This window comes from Lytechinus variegatus, chromosome 18, assembly GCF_018143015.1.
Source record: "Lytechinus variegatus isolate NC3 chromosome 18, Lvar_3.0, whole genome shotgun sequence".
Lineage (NCBI taxonomy): Eukaryota > Metazoa > Echinodermata > Echinoidea > Temnopleuroida > Toxopneustidae > Lytechinus > Lytechinus variegatus.
The window spans coordinates 14,470,986-14,492,573 of record NC_054757.1 but is presented as its reverse complement, the minus strand read 5'-3'; the positions used below and the strand labels follow the sequence as shown (position 1 = coordinate 14,492,573).

The 21,588-nt window shown below is 35.8% G+C and overlaps 1 protein-coding gene and 1 long non-coding RNA gene across 2 annotated transcripts; both read left to right on the top strand.

Moving 5' to 3' along the window:
- The first annotated feature begins 1,630 nt into the window (after positions 1-1,630).
- On the top strand, positions 1,631-6,892 carry LOC121431642. Its single transcript, XR_005972143.1, has 2 exons — positions 1,631-2,275; positions 4,404-6,892. It is a non-coding gene; the product is annotated as an uncharacterized LOC121431642 (long non-coding RNA).
- Positions 6,893-9,183: 2,291 nt separating this feature from the next.
- Positions 9,184-19,382, top strand: LOC121431984 (matrix metalloproteinase-2-like). Its single transcript, XM_041629787.1, has 9 exons — positions 9,184-9,486; positions 9,957-10,080; positions 13,088-13,299; positions 14,019-14,235; positions 14,453-14,611; positions 15,435-15,566; positions 17,880-18,019; positions 18,606-18,747; positions 18,960-19,382. Exons 1-9 carry the CDS (start codon positions 9,346-9,348, stop codon positions 19,313-19,315), a joined length of 1,623 nt encoding a protein of 540 aa, XP_041485721.1. The 5' UTR covers positions 9,184-9,345; the 3' UTR covers positions 19,316-19,382.
- Positions 19,383-21,588: the final 2,206 nt, after the last annotated feature.

Sequence of the window (21,588 nt, the reverse complement as noted above, 5' to 3'; positions counted from 1 at the left end):
GGTTCCTAATAATATATACACGTTACAATGTACGTCACTCAATCATAAATTGTGTTGGATTTAATAGCCATTATTTGTTGATACTTGCAATAAACATGCAGTTTTATTTTTATATGTGTAAATGGTATTCAATGAAGGTGTGCTCAAAACTGTCTGTTAATCTGCATGTACCACTTTTTTTAGGGTTTTTTTTATAGGTTTTTTGTTCATGAAATTTGAACATTTTAGTTTTATCTGTTCGAGATATGAGTCATATATCCAGTTGATATGCACTGTACATTTATGATGAAAATAAAAGTCTTTTTCTTTTCAAATATGATATTGATTGTTCATTCTTTACACAAAGTTTTAAATATGATGGAAGCTCTCTGACATAACTAATATACAATGTAGGCTTAAGATTATTGTATTTTATATAATTCCATATAATAAATAAACCAAGGTATGCTATATAGCACTAGTCCCAGCTAGGGTTAGCTATACATTGTACATGTAGATTATAAAGTTACCTTCTAGAGAGATGTGGAAAGGGAGGTATGGAGGTACATGTAATTGCCCCCCCCCCCCTCCCATCCGTGGGATTTCACCCATTTGTAGTGCCCGTTTTGATAAAAAATTTCTTTTGATTTTATGACTAATACTGTATTAAAGCATCAAACATTGCTTGTGATGTGAATCTATGGCAATGGACACATGAGGGCTGGGTCACCCTCTTTTTCTGTCTGTGATCATAATCATTTCTCCTCTTTTTTTTTGGGGGGGGGGGTGGTTATCATAAGATGGAAATTGGACCATAAATAAGAATGTGGCACACACATGTAATGACACTTTTCCCTAACTTATTTATTACCTAGTCTAGACAATAGGTGGTAGTATGATCTTTTGCCCCCTTTGGAGTTGGCGGGCGCCTAATCAATTCTTCACCACTGACCTGTTTTTATATACTTCATATATACAGTGCGTCCCACAAAAAACGAAACCGAAATTTATCAATGATTTATCATAACTTAATCACGCATACAATAGACAAATGACCTACCATTGTAAAGCTTAGAATCTCTTCTTTCATCTGAAATTACATTATTTCTCATTCACGCATGAGTGAGCAAAAACAATTTGAAGAGGTGATGCCAAAAAGTCATTCAGCGGGCTGTATCTTGAGTTTCAAAACGAAAACCACATGTTTAAAAGGTTCAATATCTGCTCTTTAATTTCATAATATGAAGAGGTTTTACAGGCTAGCGTTCAAACTCACTCGACGCTCCGTTTTGTTGACGATCAGCCATGCGTTAAGTCTTTTGTTAACCATGCGATAGCTTCCAGTGAAAACATGCTTATTTAATGAAATATTATGGAAATACAAACATTGTTTCAAGGGAACATAACTTCTTACTTCTTGACCATTTTTTGTGATTAAGGTATCAAATTAAAAAGCAGATATTGAACTTGTTAGGCATGTGATTTTCAGATACCCCCGCCAAATTAGTTTTTGGTATCCTTTCTTCAAATTGTTTTTGCTCACTCATGCGTGAATGAGGAAAAATCTAAGTAATTTCACATGAAAGAGGAGATTCTAAGCTTTAGATTGGTAGGTCATTTGTCTATTGTATTTGTGATTAAGTTATGATAAATCATCGCTCAATGTCAGTTTCGATTTTTCTGGGACGCACTGTACAGATCAGTTGTTTTTCACTGCTCTTTGATGAAGTATGCCCTCTAGTGTCGAATATACATCTCTATGACAATGCATTTATCTGCATGGTCCCCATAAAGGCACACGGACCATGGACCCTATCTGATCACGTGATCTTATATTATTTTGTTCCCGAACGAAGTCCATATCGTAGTGTAAACATATAATGAAAATTCGAAACAAGATTGTTCAATATACTTATGTCCCATAGAAATTGAAACAAAAATCCATCGATAAGGCATATCACGAGATCGATCTATACCTACGAGAAAATATTAGTCCACTCGCTGCTTGCAACAGAATTATGATCGCCCCTAAGTTCTTTTGATAACAGCGATAACAAGCCTCAAATGGATTCTATCCGGCATGTGGGGGTAATGATAATGAGTTAAACCAGGCCGTGCGGTAGACTCTTAGCTAATTAATCATTGACTATCGTGGCAGGTACGTGCTGTTAATTACAGGCGGTACATGCACGGCAATAACGAGTCATATTTTGCATGTGTGGATCAATGTAATTGCAGTAGAGCCGTTTCGTATGGAGGATTTTTGCACGGTTGTATCGCGAATTATATCGAGTTGGTAAGTGTATTTTTATTAATCTTTTAGGCTATTGTAGTAATGTTCCCAATGTTCTCATTATTATCTTGTACATTTTACTTGTATTGTACATTGCCTATTAAAACATGCCCTTACGCAATTGCCAAATATAGCCTACCGGGGTATATTGTCCCCCATTTACAAGAATCATTATACATGTATTTTGTTCTGAATCATTCAAGTGTGGCTGTATAATTTCGGTCTTAAAAAAGATTCTTGACATATTAAATGAAAAAGAAATGTACCTCATGAAAACATCATGTCTCATATGATTATAAAATTCTTTCCATGTTACAGTGTGTAATATGTATAATTATTTTTTTTTATAAAATGGGTAACTATTTATGCCAACTGGATGAAAAGACTAAAATGAATGAATGCAATTTCTCGTACATATCCGTATATAATTACATTTTCAGTTTAGCAATCACTATATAATCCCACTTTAATTTAATGAAAGTATCATTTCCTAAACCAAAATAGGCCTGGGCTTGTATCTACTGCATGCACGGGGCCATTCTTTCTCGTATTCTTTGAATCATGTATTATCGAAAACAGCAAGACTATATCACCAACCCCTATAAGTTTTCTCTTAATGAACTAGAAGTTATATTGGAGGGGGGCGGTAAAAGTTAATTGGCCGTGAATAACTCTACGATATTTCTATGATTAAGTTTAAGAAGGTATATTGGAGGGGGGCGGTAAAAGTTAATTGGCCGTGAATAACTCTACGATATTTCTATGATTAAGTTTTAAAAAATAAAATAAAAAATAGGCATGACGTCATTCTCATAGTCTAGTTGACCTTGCCTCCCCCCACACGCATACACCGTACACGGACCCCATTCTTGGAATGTTTTACAAACATCTCCTTCATTTTTATTATTTGGAAAATATTCCTTTTTTTATTTCGAATGTAAATAATAATCACTGGCGTACAGATGGGGACGATCGGGGTTCATAATCACGCCCCCCCCCCCCCCGGCATGAAAAAAAAGGTTCACGACCAAGAAAATTGAATTGAATTGAATTTATTGTCAGGTAGAGTAGTACATCAAATATAAACGAAATCATTTAATTTGGCGCAAACATATAATAGCAATTTAATCGAGGTATACCTCCAATAATGTTTAATTAATAGCTTATATACACAATAATTTACCTAGATCATAACATTGTAAATCAAAGTCAGTTTTACTTCTTTCATTACTGATATTTTTAGTGAAGATATTTTCACTATTTACTGAAAAATTAAAACCATTAACAAAAACCTTTATACAGCAATTATTTGTGTTTAGGTGGTATATTGGCCTACGATTAATAACTGATTAATTACGTTTTTCCAGCAGCATATTTTTTTACGATTTGCTCAATATCTTGTGACTGGGGGTGTTTTTATGTTTCTTAGCCGATGATTCCATAAAGTAGGGCAAAAAAAAATGAAATTGATTTTTTTTTTCCAAATTGGTGTTAGTTTTTTTTTTCAAGATTCACATTTTGATTTTCTCTATTTCTTGTATTGTAAGGACGTGCTATATAGGAATGAAAAAAAATCAATAAAACTTTGCGGCAACCGATTATTAATTAAATCGTGCATAAATACTTCTGTCAATTACTGGCATTGTTTGAAAATATCCAGAATAGGCCCCTATTTAGATTATAAAATAAAGGAGCAGAGTACTGATGGTTGAACGTCATTATTCTAGCTATTCTTTTTTTTTATTAATATTATAGGGTTCAGGGTTGCTTTGCACGTCCCATCAGCCCAAATTATTCCATACCACTATGTGTTAAGGTAAATGAGTTGTATAACAACTAAAATTTTCTCTGTAACAGAATTCCGCAATCTTTACAATATTCACATTTTTTACTTAGCACATTGCATACAACGTCAACGTGTTTTGCCCCCTTTTGCCAATTCACAATTAAGAATTTGGTATCAAAATAAGCATTATTTTTCTCTTGCTTCGCACTCGTGCATCTGTTTGATACTTTTAATCCATCTGCCATATCTGGCCCCTCAAAATTTGTGACTCGTTTACTGATAATAATCATTAACAATATTTATTGGTGTGATGTCTTCTTTGCTTTCTTTCTTATCTTAAAACAGAGTGTAGTGGTGTGATTTTCATTATCTGGACAAATAGGCTCATCACTCTCCACCGTGGTAGATTGGAATCCTATCATTCTTGGGACGTAAGGGGCAGGCTTATATAATCAAGGCATATTATCATCGTCAACTCACTTTTGACATTGTTTCGGATAACCAGCAATTATGAGCTATCAGCAGACCCCCTATCCCCAACAAGCCCCTCAGGGGGCTTACCCGCCGCAACCTCCACCACAGGGATACCCCGCGGCTCCCCCACCATACGGTGCCGGTCAACCGCAACCCGCCTACGCCCCCGGTCAACCGCAACCCGGCTACGCCCCCGGTCAACCCCAGCCCGGTTACCCGGTTCCGCCCCAACCGCAACAAATCCATCACCATCATCAGCAAATTGTAGTTCCACCGCAGCAACCCAAAGTGGTGTACGTCCAGGACAACTCGGCAGCGAGACGGCAGGAAGACGAAGACGCTTGCTGTATGATGGCATTATGCGCTCTATGCCTATGTTGCTTGATGAGTGATTAATCAAATCTCCACGCTTGCACTGTTACCATGGTAACTTGATGTTGAAGAGTGTAGTGATGATGGGTAGTAATGATTAAGGCCCTGATTGTGACGTCAGAGGAATGTGGACTCTCGAATGATAATGAATGACAAAGCGATCAACAAGTCTTTTGACATAATTTTTGTGTGCCACCACTATCTGTGAACACTTAGAGGAGTCATACAAGGTTGTCAGTATGTTTAAGATCAAGGGATGTTACACCGAGTGTTTGTAAGTTCGGTGTTTGTGTTTAAAGCTTGAATCATGCTATACCTAATCAATATCAAACATCGAATATGCATGGTTTACAAAAAGAGTGTCAGCCCCAGACTTATTTCAAGCTCGGTTTCGTTGGCTAGTCATTGCATGAAAACACTAACATCGAACTCGATATTACCCAGTGCCTCAGTGTATTTTAAAAACACTGTTATTAATTCAACACCAACCAACCCGTATCAATATAGGAAAACACTGAAGTGTGAAACTGCTCCAGTTTTGAGTTGCATGTCTTGTCGTTTGAGCTAAATACCAGGCGAGCGTTGAGTAACGTCAGTCATTGTTGAAACAACATCATTCTGATATCGTTTCAAATTCATTTCATTTATTGTTTCTGCAACGTTTTCATAAATATACAAAGTAACAAAGAAAATACATGATACATAATAAAAAAGAATTAACAATAATAAAAATGTGAACAAGGTTGTATTTTCTATTATAAAGATTTAAATAGGTTGCACTTTCAGGGGTTGCCACTATATAAGCTTAGCTTGATATTGTGGCAACCCCGATTCGACACCTCTCCTGTGTTTTCCGCTATAAATAGTGGACTTGTTTGGATGACACCGATGTTTTTTTTTTTAGTTTTCTTTTGACTTTTTGTGTAGTATGGTAATTACCAGCACCGCATTATGTAAAAATGAGGGTGCGAACAAATCAGAAAATGGTAACTTCAAAAACTCAAGTTAATGGGCAATGGGTATGATTATAATATTAATGATGATGATGATGATGATGAATCGCTTTATGTAGAGCTTTTTCAAAGGATGCAAAGTGCTAATAATGGCATAAATTGATTTTAAATTTTATAGCAACACACTTGTGTTTTAAGAAGCTTTTTGAAAAGGTCACCGATTTATAAGTTTTACCAAGTATTATAACGTATTCAAGTTATGCTTATAGGGGTGCGTCATTTCATATTAAATTCCATTTCCGAGACTCTAAAATTATCATTATGTAATATAACGTCCATGGCCTTGTTGTATATACCCATGGTTCCATGCTGAATTGTCAGCGAGGTCAAAGGGTGAAAAATTGAAAATTATTAGCAATTTTCATAGTATTAAAGCGGACCAAATCCTATATAATACTAATCTTTGAAAATTCATAACTTACATAATGTATTCATCAATATATTTTATTTGACCAAAGTGTTAGTAAAGTTCAACGAACGTAGAGGCTTTTTTCTACTTTCGTTTGTCAAATTATATTCTTCGACTAAGGTGTTAAAGCTGACACCAGTCGGTATCCATAGAGGATCACACCATGAGGTGTTAAATTTACACCCTAGAATTGCCCTTAACACCCGACTTTGGTGGAAGACCTAGCCAGGTTTAGCTGGATCCTCGCCGGTGTAGAGGCAACAACCAAAGATGTTGTAATTAGAACTTTATGAAGCTTAGGAGCTTAGGAGTTGAAATAAAACAGAATCTATAACACCAGAGTAAAATGAGTGATGTTGTATGTGCACCCCGGATTTACACCAATCAACACTACGGATTATAGTGTGTTGGACCTTTAAAAGTCAAGTAAGAGACAGAATAATGCTACAATAAACCCACGTGTTTGTATTTATTCTTATTAGTCAGTGTAAACATAACAAGTTCAATCAAATTACATATCTGTTTGTTCATCGTGAATATGTATTTTTTAATAACAGGCATAATGGCAGCAATATGGGCAAAAATGGAATAGGAAATGTAAAACTTGATTTGTTAATAGCTTGTCATTACCCCCCCAAAAAAATAGTAATAATAAATAAATAAATATATATATATGTATATGTATAAATATATATATATATATGTATATATATATATATATATATATATATATATATATATATATATATATATATATATATATATATTATATGTATATAATAATAGTAATGATAGTAATGAATAAATACATGAATAAATAAATAATTAAATAAAAAAATAAATATATGATAATAATAATAATAATGATAATAATATCAATAATAATAATAAATCTTGCTGAATTATGTCAGAGTCTGATTTCTGGTGTAGAAAATGACTTATTTTGTGTTTTTCTTTCCTTACGAGAAATTTTAAGAGAAAAGTATTAATGTGAATGTAAATGTAAAGTTCACATTTGTTTTAGCTTGTGTTATTATTATGAAATGAATTGTTTGTACTTAAATTCGCAATAAATGGTGAATATAAAAATGTCTCTATTATGATTCAACTGCCATCTGTTCAATGAATTTGATGTGTCATTATTTCTATGGAACCATATATCATTAAGAAATTTGTTTTTATTTGCATCTTGAATAACTGCAGAATGTGAGAAAGAAAAGAACGAAAGAAAGAAAGAAAGAAAGAAAGAAAGAAAGGAAGAAACGAGTAGGGGAGTACCCCCCCCCCAGGAAAAAAAAGATAAATAAGTAGATAAATAAATAAGTAAAATGAATAAAACCCACTTTTTATGCATTTTTAAATAAAGAATTTCACAGGCTGAGAACGCATCATACCCTTCATTTGGCATTCAAAGACCCCCATAAAATAATAATGATAAAAGAATCAGATTCATATACAGTATAATTAATTATTAATCGAAATATAATGAAATAAGATAAGACTAATGCAATAGACCGACTTTGACCAAGTTTTGCCATGTCGCAGTCCAGACAGGTCCATGATTTCTTCTATTCTCCTACATCTTTTTTCCCTGCAATATGAATCAATAAAAAATATTCCGAAAACGCCGATCAAATCAAGTATATTCGCGGACGCCACTTTGAGTGTGCATCATTAGGGGTAAGTGATTACATAACTAGTACCCCGTGTCCTCAAATAAGAGTGTACACGGCAATTTGATCACCGAGGCGTGGTGGCTCTTAACAATAACGTCACGTCAGTGCGATTTTTTTTACTTCCTGGTATAGTCTCAGCGACTGACCCAAATATGGGCAAGAAGGGTTTTTTTACCCCCGTATTAAGGGTAACGTTAAACCCTCCTTCGATTTAAACGTGTGTATGAAGGTGAATGGCAATAATGATGATCAGGCCCTATCCGGATTAGGACTTGATGATAAAGTGTGTGTTTTTGAATTTGTCAGACGTGTATCAATCAGATATGATTATTTACGTCTGGGACCGGCCTTTACGTCTGGGACCGGACCATCCGAAAGACGTGATCAGGGCTCGAACCTCTGTATCAATTTGTAACTTCCCAACAGCTTGGATTACAGGCGCACGGCACAACGCCCAGTTGATGATAAAGGATGCTGTCTTACCAAATTCATACTGCTCCAGAGCCGTTATCGTGGGGGCTTCAGCCCCCCCCCCCCTCTACCCACCTTTTCAGTAAATTTGTACAAAAATCGTGAAAACAAAGATCTTGTGATTTTTTTGGTAAGGTCAGCCACCACCCCCTCACCTGAGTTCCAAACTTGTCTTACATGTAAGTCATCACTAATGCATCTATTTTGAAGACTTAAAACATATATGAACACTGAAGATATTGTGCTATTCAATTCAGTATTTTCAGATTTCAGAGCCAGTTTCATAGATGTGACGAAGAAAACATTCATTTCATCAACGTAATATCCCATCCATTTTAATAATTTTAGTTTACACTTCCTTTTCATCAACATCATCACCTCCGTGCCCTCATTCCGTTACACCAATGTCACCAATATCATACCATCTCAGTTCCCACAGTAAAGTTCCTCTTAATGCTCGATTCATCCCGTGTCATTCCATCATGACGCCTCGATGCCCTCGCCATACACCCATTTAGCATGCAAGGAAAGTTCCTTTCACCTCAGACGTCATTATCGCAACCAATGCTCCTTTCAGTGAAGTTGCTTTAGTGGAGTTGCTTGTTACGCCCCCATTCTATCAACTTCACTAAGACGCTTCAATGCCCGGATGCCCCCATATCCCCTTTAGTAAAGTTTCTTGTTACACCCCCAATTTACCGCGTCTTCTGTCTTCCAAACAATAAGATTATAATAAGGAAGAACAAGTTGGAGAGGATCTCTCTTTTAACTCTCCATCCAAAATCTGGTATTTCCTCGTAACGCCAAACTCCTACCACAACGCAATGCTCCAGTTGAGGACGGAGGATTCATAACCCTTTTTGATCGTTAAAATGGACCTATCATCTTTATTTTCGGGAGCGTTCACGTGTATTAGAATCAACATGATCAAGATTCTGGTCGCTATGGTAATTATTTCATATTTAGCGGTAAACTCTGATGCCAAGCCGGTTAGAGATGCGCAGGACGCCAAGGTATGTTATAATTACCGTATTTCTTTGGTGGAGGGGTTGCAACGATTTATAAATCATTCTCCTAAATAAAATTCTTTAAAATTTAATAGCTACAAACTAACCACAAAATAATTAAGTTTTATCAAGAGGATAAGATCCACATTTATTTTTCACAAGCTTACAACATCAGAATGATCTATGAACTTACGACGCAACATGATTCATAAAGTATCTATTTAGAAAGTAACTATTCATATTTTAGTGTAATCTTGTAAATAGTGTACATTAATGTTCTTACCATAGTTTGTCTTGAAAGAGATATGCATTTGAGAAAGGAAATGACAACTGTAATTAGAGACACATTGTCGATGTGACAAGCTCTATTTCAGCACCGCTATCATTATTATTATCATTATTGTTATTATTTCATTAGTGACATATTTCAGATCGGATTATTTATATTATATGTTTTCCCCAAAATATTATCACAGATGTATTTAATGAACTACGGCTACCTTAAACAAAGCGATATGGCGAAAGGAAAATTGACGACAGAAGATGATATGGTCAAAGCTTTAAAACAATTTCAATACATGGCAAACATAAAGGAATCAGGTAAGATTTATCTTTCATGAATATTTATTGGTTATTTCGAAGTCTGAGTAATTAAAGGACAAATCCACCCCAACAGAAAGTTGACTTAAATAAAAAGAGAAAATTCCAAGAAGTATTACACTGAAAATTTTATAAAAATCCGATGTAAAATAAGAAAGTTATGACATTTTAAAGTTTTGCTTATTTTTCACAAAACATATATGCACAAATCAGTGACATGCAAACGAGACAGTCGATGATGTCCATCACTCACTATTTCTTTTGTTTTTAATTGTTTGCATGATACAATATTTCATTCTTTAAAATATATTTGACAAAAAGGACCAACTCTACTGAACCATAATTATTAAACAATGCCTATTCCACATGTTCAGGAAGGAATTAATCGTAGGAGAAAATTAAAATAATTCATATAATAAAATGCAAATTCAAAAGAAATAGTGAGTAGATGACGCCATCAGTCTCCTCATTATACCGACCAGGATGTGCATATAACTGTTTTGTGAAATTAAGCAAAACTTAAAAATGTCATAATTTTCTTATTTTACAACTGATTTTGATGAAATTTGCAGTGCTATGTTTGTTGGATTTTTCTCTTCTAATTCAAATCAACCTTTTGTTGGAGTTTATTTGTCCTTTAAAGGACAAGTCCATCCCCCAAAAATAGTTTATTTGAATAAAAGGAGAAAAATCAAAGTAGCATAGTGCTGAAAATTTCATCAAAATCGGATGAAAAATAAGAAATTTATGACGTTTTAAAGTTTCGCTTATTCATAAAACAATGATATGCACAACAAGGTGAGTCGGTCGATGATGTCCATCAATCACTTTTTCTTTTGTTTTTATTGTTTGAATTATACATTATTTCATTTTTTATAGATTTGACAATAAGGACCAACTTGACTGAACCATATGCTATACCACAATGTTAATTCCACATGTTCAGGGAGGAATTAATCGTTGTATTGCTTGACAATGAGGAGAAAATTAGAATACTTTATATTTCATATAATAAAATACCAAAGAAATGGTGAGTGGATGACGTCATTATCTCCTTATTTGCATACCAGCCAGGATGTGCTTATAACTGTTCTGTGAAATCAAGCGAAACTTTAAAATGTCATAACTTTCTTATTTTACTTCCGATTTTGATGACATTTTCAGTGTTATGCTTGTTGGATTTTCTCTTTTTATTCAAATCAACTTTTCCTTGGGGTTGACTTGTCCTCTAAGTAAATAAGAGTAACGTTGTTTTTATTAATTGATTGATTCATTGATTCATTCATTCATTCATTGATGCATTCATTCATTCATTCCTTGATACATTCATTCATTCATTCATACATTCATTCATTCATTCTTTCATTCATTGACATAGCATGTGCGCATATTTTGTTTCATATTTATCATTTTTAATTGCAAATATTTGCTAGATTCGACGCAGAGTGTGCGCAAGATGCTCAGGTCGGTCGCTTCGCTCTCTCGCTTGTATTTTGTATTCTTGAACGTCATTTTTTCACCTGGAAGGCAATAATGGTACGTATGGCGAAAACATTAACACATGGGAGTGTCAGGACAAAACGCAAAGAAGAAAACGTACAATAAATATAAGTATATAATAATTTTAACCTAATAATGATTTAAAAAAAATTACATACCGCTTAAAAGAGTATAGGCAAGTTAAACAACGGCGATAAAATAAAATTTATGGAAGTGACCATAGAGGAAAAATATACGACGGAGATATTAATTAATAATGAGATCAGATACATGTTACAAATGAAATTTACTTTGGTGTAATGACCCAATTAAAATGGTGGGCAATGCATTGCGTATATATCGAGTAGAATTTTTTAATTTTTTGTATGATATTAAAAATAATGTATTTCATTTGCCTGATTTTCCCCTTTATTTGTTTTGGTCTTGGAGCTTTTTGGGGTCCAGTGCGCTTAAGACAGCATAATATATACAAGTACTCTAGCTAATTATAGAGCACTACGATTGTCAACGTATTTTTTATTCCTAGTTTGACGTTTTTCTTAAATAAACCAACTATATTCTACTCTTTTCAATAAATATTAATAAAAAGTGATACTGAAGGTGCTTACAAATCTTTTCCCTATATTCTTAAATTACACTCCATACAAGTATCTTGTAGCATATATTTAGTACATGGCGATCGATTTTACTGATCACGGGTTATGTAATCGGGAAATAACGAGGTCTCATAGGCTTCACAATAAACCCGGAAGTTTTAGAGATTTGTTGATTTTCAATGACAATGCAATGCCATCAGCAGGAGTTATTACCAGAGGCGACTCGACGAGGGGGGGGGGGGGTGCAGGGGCGACGACAATCCCTAAAGTTTTTTTTTTAAGTAGAAATCAAAAGAGACAAGTATAAAAGAAGAGGGAGAAAAGGGAAGAAAAGATGGGAGGAGAATGGACAAAGGGTGTGCCTTATAACTCTACATTACCCCTGATATTCGTTTTTAATGTCGCCATGTAAGTCTTCTTCCTCGTCGTCTTCTACTTCCTCCTCCTCCTCCTCTTCTTTTTTCTGCCTCTTTTTCTTCTTACCATCATCACTAACACCATCATCACACCGTCATTATCACTATTGTTACAATTTCTGTCGTCAAAGTCACTATCGGTACCACCATCAGCGTCGTCAACATCGTCGTTACCGTGATCATTCATCACCACCAACACCCCCGGGCCAACACCACCACCAACCATGCCAACATGATCACTTGATCAGAAGTGAAACAGGACTACTGCAGATGTTGAAAATTCACTATGAACACAAAATGGCTAAAGGGTGCAGATTTGTCGACACCCCCGATCATGGGTGAAAGCTGTTTTCATGTGAGGGAGCGTAGCGACCGAACCAACCCCCCAAAAAATCCTCTCTTGAAACTGTAGAAGTTCGGATATTCAATCTACCAATTTGTATATCATTATAAATATTGTTCTAAGCGCTTATTTAAAATATCTTAAATATCTAGGGAAACTTGACAACGACACGATTCGCATGATGGAGATGCCGCGATGTGGAACGCCAGACATGGTTGGCACCGGCTCGCACGATGTTCGAAAGAAGAGGTTCACCCTCTCCCAGCTTAAGTGGCCCTATACCGACCTCACGTACCGGATCGATGGAACCACGCCCGACCTCCCCGCCGCACTCGTCAACCAGATCATGGCCCAAGCTCTCAAGGTCGGTGTCAGGGTCAATGATGTCGTATTTTTTTTTTGTTTTTTTTTTCTATTATGAATATATATATATTATTTCGTTAACACGTGATTCGTTTTGAAGCAAATATTATTTGCCATTATTTTCATTTTTTTCAGGGGGGTGTTTCTTAGCCAGAGTGAGCAAATAAACTAATATTTACGCGAGTGACTCACTTTTTTTAGTTCGTGAACCAAAAATCTACTCTTTCCACCCCCCCCCGTGTTTTCTGTCTCTCTTTCCATCTCTCTCTCTGCACCCTTCTCTCCCTCTTTATCTAGCATTCTCATTCTTTCCCTCCATCTGTAATACATTTCGCATTAATTTTATGGGTTTTCTCTCACCATTCGCAATTGAACCTTGTTTAATTTTTCATGATAAAATATCTCGAGCCAAAACATAAACCTCTTTCTTTAAAAAAAAAATGTAGAACACAATACCATACCCCATCTACATTGTAATGTTTTCTCAATATTTATGTATAAATATATCGCATGTATTATAATCAAGAACAATTAAGATGTAAATCATTCGTAATTAACAACTCTTTGGTGCCATACAGGCTTAATATCCATGTTAATTGTATGATGCGTATGCCTAAGAACGTGAAATGATCTTTGATAAGAACTCATTGGAAAACTGTCGGTAAAAATTAAATGTATTGACGACGTTTCAAACTTTCAAATGTTATCATTAATATTTAGGCTTGGTCAGATGTTTCATCGTTGACCTTCGCTCAGGTGGCTGCCAATCAGCCAGCCGACATCCTAATCGATTTCTTCGAAGCCGAGCACGGTGACGGTAACCCTTTCGACGGACCAGGTGCCGTACTCGCCCATGCTTACTTCCCGAATCCCAACCCCATCGCCGGCGATGCGCACTTCGATGACGCCGAGACCTACACAGATGGGACTCCACAAGGTTGTTATTTCTCCCTTCTTTTCTGTTTGCTTGATTTTTGTTGGCTTTTTGTTGTTTGTTTTGTTTTATATCTAGAGATTTTGTTTTCCAACAAATTTTATATCTGACAACTTTCCGAGATTGAAAAGCAGAGTTGTGATTTATTTCATTGTCTATGAATTCATTACACAAAATAGCAATCAATGATCATCTTTTTTTCTTTCTTTCTTTTCCGTAGGTATAAACCTCTTTCAGGTAGCAGCGCATGAGTTTGGCCATAGTCTTGGGTTGGGCCACTCAACCATCGATGCGGCGTTGATGGCGCCCTTCTACCAGGGCTATGTACCAGATTTCGAACTCCATCCCGACGATGTAGCTGGTATCCAGGCACATTATGGTAAGTATGGAGTCCGAACTCGGACTCTTTCCACTAAAATTACACGACCAAGAAAAACAGAAACAGATGGGGATTAGGGGGAAAGGGAACGGAAAAAAGGGAGCGTGGAATGTATAATTATTTTTCTTGATATCATTTCAACACCTATAACAAAATTAGATTTTCATTTCAAATAGGAAGCAATTCTGATTTTATTTCCCCTTAAATATTGTGAAAGCCCACGTAGCATGCATATCAAATAGATTGGAAGTGCTTGTCGAAATACCATACATGGAGTGTAGTAAGTACACATATTAAAATTTGATGACAGTGGTAATATCTGAAAATCTTCATTACAATGTATTCATAAAATTACTTAGAGCTACATATAAAAGCTTGAAAAAGTTTTAACACTTACTTTACATATATATGTACTCATTTTATATTAAAAAGCTATTGGCAAAGATATCCTGAAATTTTCAGTACATGCGATGCTTCAGACTGTGTTATATAAAACGAAAAAATAAGCAGATATTTTATTTTGATCAGATATTCGATTGAATGATGATGATGATGATGATTAATTGTGATGTAAAATCGGTAAATTCGTTTATTTATTTGTTTGTTTATTTATTTATTTGCTTTTATCTATTTGAATAGTTATTCATTACTTATTCATTCATTCATTTGTTTATTTGTTTATTTATTTATTCATTCATTCATATATTTTCTTTTAAACCACAACCGTTTTGGGGTACATGTATTAATATGATCTAGTAATGAAATAAGTGGCATGCACTTTGATGGGATTTAGCTTTTAAACATCTTATTTATTCTACAACAGGACCAAACACAAATCAAGGCGGTGGAGATGGTGCTGATGAAGGTCCACCGACCCCACCGGCCTCTGGGGACTGCATCTCACAATTCACTGCTACAACACAGACCGCAGACGGCGGTTTCTATCTTATCAATGGTAAGGATGATGGTATTGTTTTAGGTGATGAGGATGATGGTGATGATGATGATGACAGGTGATGATGGTGATGATGGCGGTGGTGGTGGTGGTGATGAAGATGATGATGATAAGTGATGATGGTGATGATGATGATGATGGTGGTGTTGATGATAATGATCGTGATGATGGTGGTGTTGTTGTTGATGATGATAATGATTATGATCAGTGGCGTAACTACGGGGGGGCATGGGGGGACACGTGCCCCCCCCAATCGGCTGGCCAAAAAAAAAAAAACGGGGAAAAGGAGAAAAAGAGGGAAAAAGGAAGAGAAACGTAGTGGGGAAAGAAGAAATTGTTGTTTATCATAGTGTTATATTATGTTATATAACATAAGAAGCATTTTCACAACTTTATGAAACATTATTTGCTTGATTGTGTCTTCATTGTTCCTGGTGCTCGCATAAACTTTTTAACGAGACACATAAAACTGCTGTACTAAAGCCTCCCGTTTTCAAATCAATATACAACAAAATAATATATTTCCTCGCAATTAGAGTTATTATTGTTTTAAGTAGTGATATATCCTTCTTTTTCATGACTACTGAAAGTTATTGCCCTATTTTAAGGTCTTAATATAAAACATTTCCTGTCCGTGCTAACGTTCACATTAGTGGATTGGTGAGATTTCTGCTCTTCATGAACTCCTAAAATCAGTCCTTAAAATGTCAATTTTTCTGATCTGAATATCAAAAAATTTTAGCTCGCGATTCGCGCTCGCATCATTTGGTTAGTGAAATACGTGGGGTCTTAGTGAATTCCTACAAACAAGCCTTGGAATGCCCTCTTCATGTCTGAATTTCCTAGATTTTCAGCTCGCGCTTCGCGCTCGCAGTATTTCATTAGTGAGATGCGTATGATAATCATGATTACAATGACTTCAAAAAGTGCTCCATGTGTTTAGATGTAATTCTAACAAAATCAGCAAGCGCTTGGCACTCGCATTAGATGACTATGGTGAGATATGTATACTCTGACTTAATGGATTCGTAACTATAGTCCTTAAAATATCCATGTTTTGGGGTCAATATATACAAAAAATTTCAGCTCGCGCTTCGCGCTCGCATCATTTGGTTAGTCAAATACGTAGGGTCTTAGAGAATTTATACAAACAACCCTTAGAATGCCCCTCTTCAGGTCTATATTTCCTAAATGTTCAGCTCGCGCTTTTGCGCTTGCAGAATTTGATTAGTAAGATACGTGTGATAATCATGATTACATGACTACAAAAGGTGCTTCATGACTGTGTTTAGATGTAATTCTAACAAAATCAGCAAAGGATGGCACTAGCATTAGATGACTATGGTGAGATATTTATACTCTTAATGGATTCTAAAATATAATCCTTAAAATTTCCTTGTTTAGGGTCAATTTATACAAAAATTTTAGCTCGCGCTTCGCGCTTGCATTGTTTGTTTAACGAGACAGTTAAGTATCATGATTACAAAACAATTTGATTATAATGTCAAGTTTTAGCCATCAATATCAAAAATTTTCAGCTCGCGCTTCGCGCTCGCATTATTTAATCAGTGAGATACATATTCGTTTGAGGGCACTGCATGTCCTTAAAATATCTCTATTAGGTCAGTATACCTGACAACTGAACGCGCTTCGCGCGCTCCCTAAGTGACCCAAAATTTTTGCTGGTGCCCCCCCAATGCCGTGACCCACGGTACGCCACTGATTATGATGATGATGATGGTGGTGGTGGTTATGGTGGAGATGATAATGATGATGATGATGATAAGTGATGATGGTGGTGATGGTGGTAGTGGTGATGATGGTGGTGGTGGTGGTGATGGTGGTGATGATGATGATAATGATGATGATGATGATAAGTGATGATGGTGGTGGTGGTGTTGTTGTTGTTGTTGATGATGATAATGATGGTGGTGGTGGTGGTGGTGGTGGTGATGATGATAAGTGATGATGGTGATGGTGGTGTTGTTGATGATGATGATGGTGGTGGTGGTGGTGGTGGCGATGATGTTGATGATGGTGATGATGCTGATGAAGTTGATGATGATAGTGATGATGAGGATATGATGATGCTGATGGTAGAGATAGTTGTAGTCATGATGGTAAAACAAAACTTGAAAATTTTGGAATTTGTAGACCTATGTTTGTCTGGAAAATCATTTTGTAAGTATGATTGGTACAATCCAATCCTTGCTGCGAAATAATTTTTCAATAAATACAATTAAAATGTAATTTTTGTTATCATTATTTGTTAATTCTAATGCAATAACGGATTGTTCCTTGTCAACATAACAGCAACCCATGCTTTCCGGATCGGGCCGAATGGACTCGTAGACGGCTATCCGAAGACAATAGCAACCGAATTCCCCGGATTACCCGACAACATCGATGCAGGTCTGTACTTTCCGGATAACAGCAAGACGTATTTCTTTAAGGTGGGATTTTTATACTGCTAAAACAAAATTCTTTCTTTTTTGTTTTCCATATGCAGTTGGTGTTTATTTAATGATCGTTACACTCGTGTGTGTGTGTGTTTATGGCCCAAACGCAGCAAGCTTTTTAATTCCTCACAATACGGTTCTCGAAAGCAAACTATGGTTAGAGAAAATCAAGGAAAGTTAAAAAAAAAAAGTACTAATTATTATCTTGGTCTATACCTCGGTGACGAAAAGAGAGCTTTATACTATCCTCGAACCCTTTCTTCACTAATATTGATTATGTAAATCATATACCATGCAGACAGTTAACAAATACCTAACCATTCAGATGTCCTACAACAGAGTAACATAACTGACAGTCACTTTCTACAAGTTTGTGACAGGAAAGAACTCACTGATTTATGGTAGTGACCGTTGACCTCTTTTTTAGTTGTCAGCAAAGAATGCCTCTCGCGACGAGGTTTGTCGAGGTTTGCTTTATGCTGATGAACGTGACAATATGGTGATTATTAATTGTTTTTTTTATGACGTACTAGTTTATTATTGTTTTATCACAATTTTTTTCTTTTTTTTAATTCCTAAGGGCGGTGACTTTTATCAGTTTTCGAGTCAGACGATGGATGACGGGTATCCGCAAGCCATAGCTACGGCGTTCCCCGGGTTACCGGATGACCTGGACTCGGCTTTCATCTGGACCGGTAACGGAAGAGTTTACTTTACCAAAGGTGAGGAGTAAAAAAAAAAGGAAGAAGAAGGTTATTTTACGAAAGATTTGCTTGCTATCAAGTTTCTAGAATGGAGGGGGGGGGGGCATTGTCCAACTGCGCCATGCAGGAACCTCATCAAAGGGATGACCACTGTTATTTTTAAGGAAACTTCAATCATTGATATCCTCCTTTATTAATGAGCTCTTTTTTTAATTCCCTCTTCGTTGCAGGTGACCAATATTACCGCTTCACCGCTGGGGTTGGCGTGGACGACGGTTACCCCCGACCCCTCTCGCTCTGGACCAACTTACCGCCGACGCTCGACGCCGCTATGCAGCACGCCAACGGCTTCACATATTTCTTCTCCGGCGACTTCTATTACCGCTTCAACGACGACGAGTTCAAAGTTGACGCTGGTTACCCCCGCGTTACTTCGGTGGGTTGGCTCGGGTGCGCCGCGGCCATTGGGAGCGGTAACGGCACTGTGTCGCCGCCCGACGGCGGTAATAGCGGCTTAAGATTGACTTCGGCGACACTTTCTTCCTTACTCACTCTTATACTGATAATCAGCTCATTGTATCTTTAAAATTTACGTATTCATTTTTTTTAATAAAAAATCATTTTTCGTATTCTTTTTGTAATAACCCCCCCCCATTGTTTTTTTTTAGTATTATTTATCTATTTATTTTTTGAGGGTGTAAAAGCATGGAAGCTTTCATGTATCGATTTACGAGTGACTCTTCATTGATAAAAGTTATAAGCTATGGAAATCCTTGCATTTGATTGGCTGGGAGCAAATTTGAAAGTGAAAATCCCTGAAAAACGATGCTGAATAAACGCTCTTTTGAGAACTTTAATTGCTAAAACAATATAAGACGCATTGCCCTCATACGATTTTTTTAAATGTTGCATTTTCTTGAATAAGTTACTAGTGATTTTCATTTATTTGAGACTAATTATTTTAGTAATTATAGAATTTTATACTTTTACCTGAAATTTTATTTTGTATTGTGAAATTAGTTTTTTTTTATTTTATAAAACAATTTAATTACAATTATCAATTAATATTTGGTAATAATCTCCTTTGATATCTTAGTCTTCTTTAAAAAGAAAAAAATGTATTCCTCTTCATAATTTGAAGCATATTACACAAAATCCAACTTCCTATATGCAAATTTTTGTAATACATCATGAAAATAATAACGAATCGAACATTGTATTATTCCTCGAACACTTGGCGATCGAGTTACTGACTTTTTGTTTACCTCAAACATTAGATGTTAGAAGAGCTGTAATAGGCCAACGTTATTTTTTTTTACATGCTGGCATGTGAAATCTAGGGTCAACAATAATAGTCGCCAGTGAAAGTTCTCTGTAAATAGCCGAAATAGTAATCTAGTTTTTTAAAAAGCGATAATTTGACAGAAAAAATATGTTTCTCTGAAAGAGTAATATTTATTCTTCAAACCGTTATAATTTGAAGTTGTAAAGATGAATAAAAGACAATATACAACCGTTTCTTTATTTATCATTTTTGCAGACTGCTTGGAAGTTTCACAGAGATTGCATCGTGTGCACATCTCAGAATAAATCCAGAACTTCAAACCCTGTTTTTCTCGATATCTTGTAAAGCTCCTTTTGTTGTGAATGTAATCAAGCTATTGTGAGGGTTATTGTTGATCAATTTTCACAAGTTATATATCATTTAAAGCTTAAGATATGCTATTTCGCTTTTTCAAAGTCAATGAAAATCTCAAAATTCGTTCATGCAACTTATTGTTGGTTATGGGGTGGCTGGTCAAATAAATTGTTAGTCACTATATTTGTTATCCGATCATTTTCCTCTCATTTTTTCACAAAGGAATAGAGGCATGCATGTCTTCATCTAAATCAAAGTATTAAGAACTTCAATAACAAATTAAATTTTAATTATTTTTTACAGAGTGACTTAAGCCCCTTTTACACCTTCACGGAAGCAACACGGATCATCCCGGATTGTCAATCCGGGGTCATCCGTGTACAGTCCGGGACTACCGTGTACACTCCGGCTACTCATCCGGCGCCATCCTTGATGCACTGGCATTTCCGGGAGAAAAATTGAACATGTTCAATTTTTCATCCCGGAGTACACGGACTGATAATCATCCGTGTTCATCCTTGTAGCCTCCTTGTACAGTCGTGTAGCTACCGAATGCATCCGGGAGGTTCCTTGTAAGAACCGGGTGATCCTTGTTGATAACGGCTTTATCCGGGGTCAAATGTTTGTATTGTTTGCGTACATGAACAATAGTCCGTATTCATAACTAGACAAGACCAATGTTGGGAGAATTTGAATTCAAGGAGCATTTTGGGGTAAAAGTTGGAAACCGGTCTATTTCACCTAATTTGAAGGTGCTGAATCTGATAAAAACGGTTCTCAAGCCAATTGTTAATGTCTTGACCACCTAATTTGCATAAACAAAATGACTGCCAAATTGACCATTTAAAATCTTATTTCTACAATATTCTTTTATAATACTCGCTTTCATCGACATGGATACTGCAAAATCCTGCATACATAACATGTACCATTCGGGAAAATTTGTTATTTCTGTTTGCAGCTAGTTAATTATGCAAATGTATGCATATTTTGCAATAATATGTATAATTTGAAAATTACACCTAAAAAGTTTATCATTTTGGGTACAAATAGCATTTGTATCATTATGATAATTGTTTGGCCCTTAAATACAATATTTAGGTCAATTTTTCTATGTATTTTATCGTCAGGATACTTGCCTAATGCACTTGATATATCCCACAGAATGTGAGCAACCGTGAAGGTCCGTGTAAAGACCCAGTAACATCCGTGATCATCCG

Coding starts and splice junctions, on each gene's coding strand:
- LOC121431984 (XM_041629787.1), top strand. CDS start 9,346: ATGGACCTATCATCTTTATTTTCGGGAGCGTTCACGTGTATTAGAATC. Junction 9,487..9,956: donor GAGATGCGCAGGACGCCAAG/GTATGTTATAAT, acceptor ATATTATCACAG/ATGTATTTAATGAACTACGG. Junction 14,612..15,434: donor TGGTATCCAGGCACATTATG/GTAAGTATGGAG, acceptor ATTCTACAACAG/GACCAAACACAAATCAAGGC.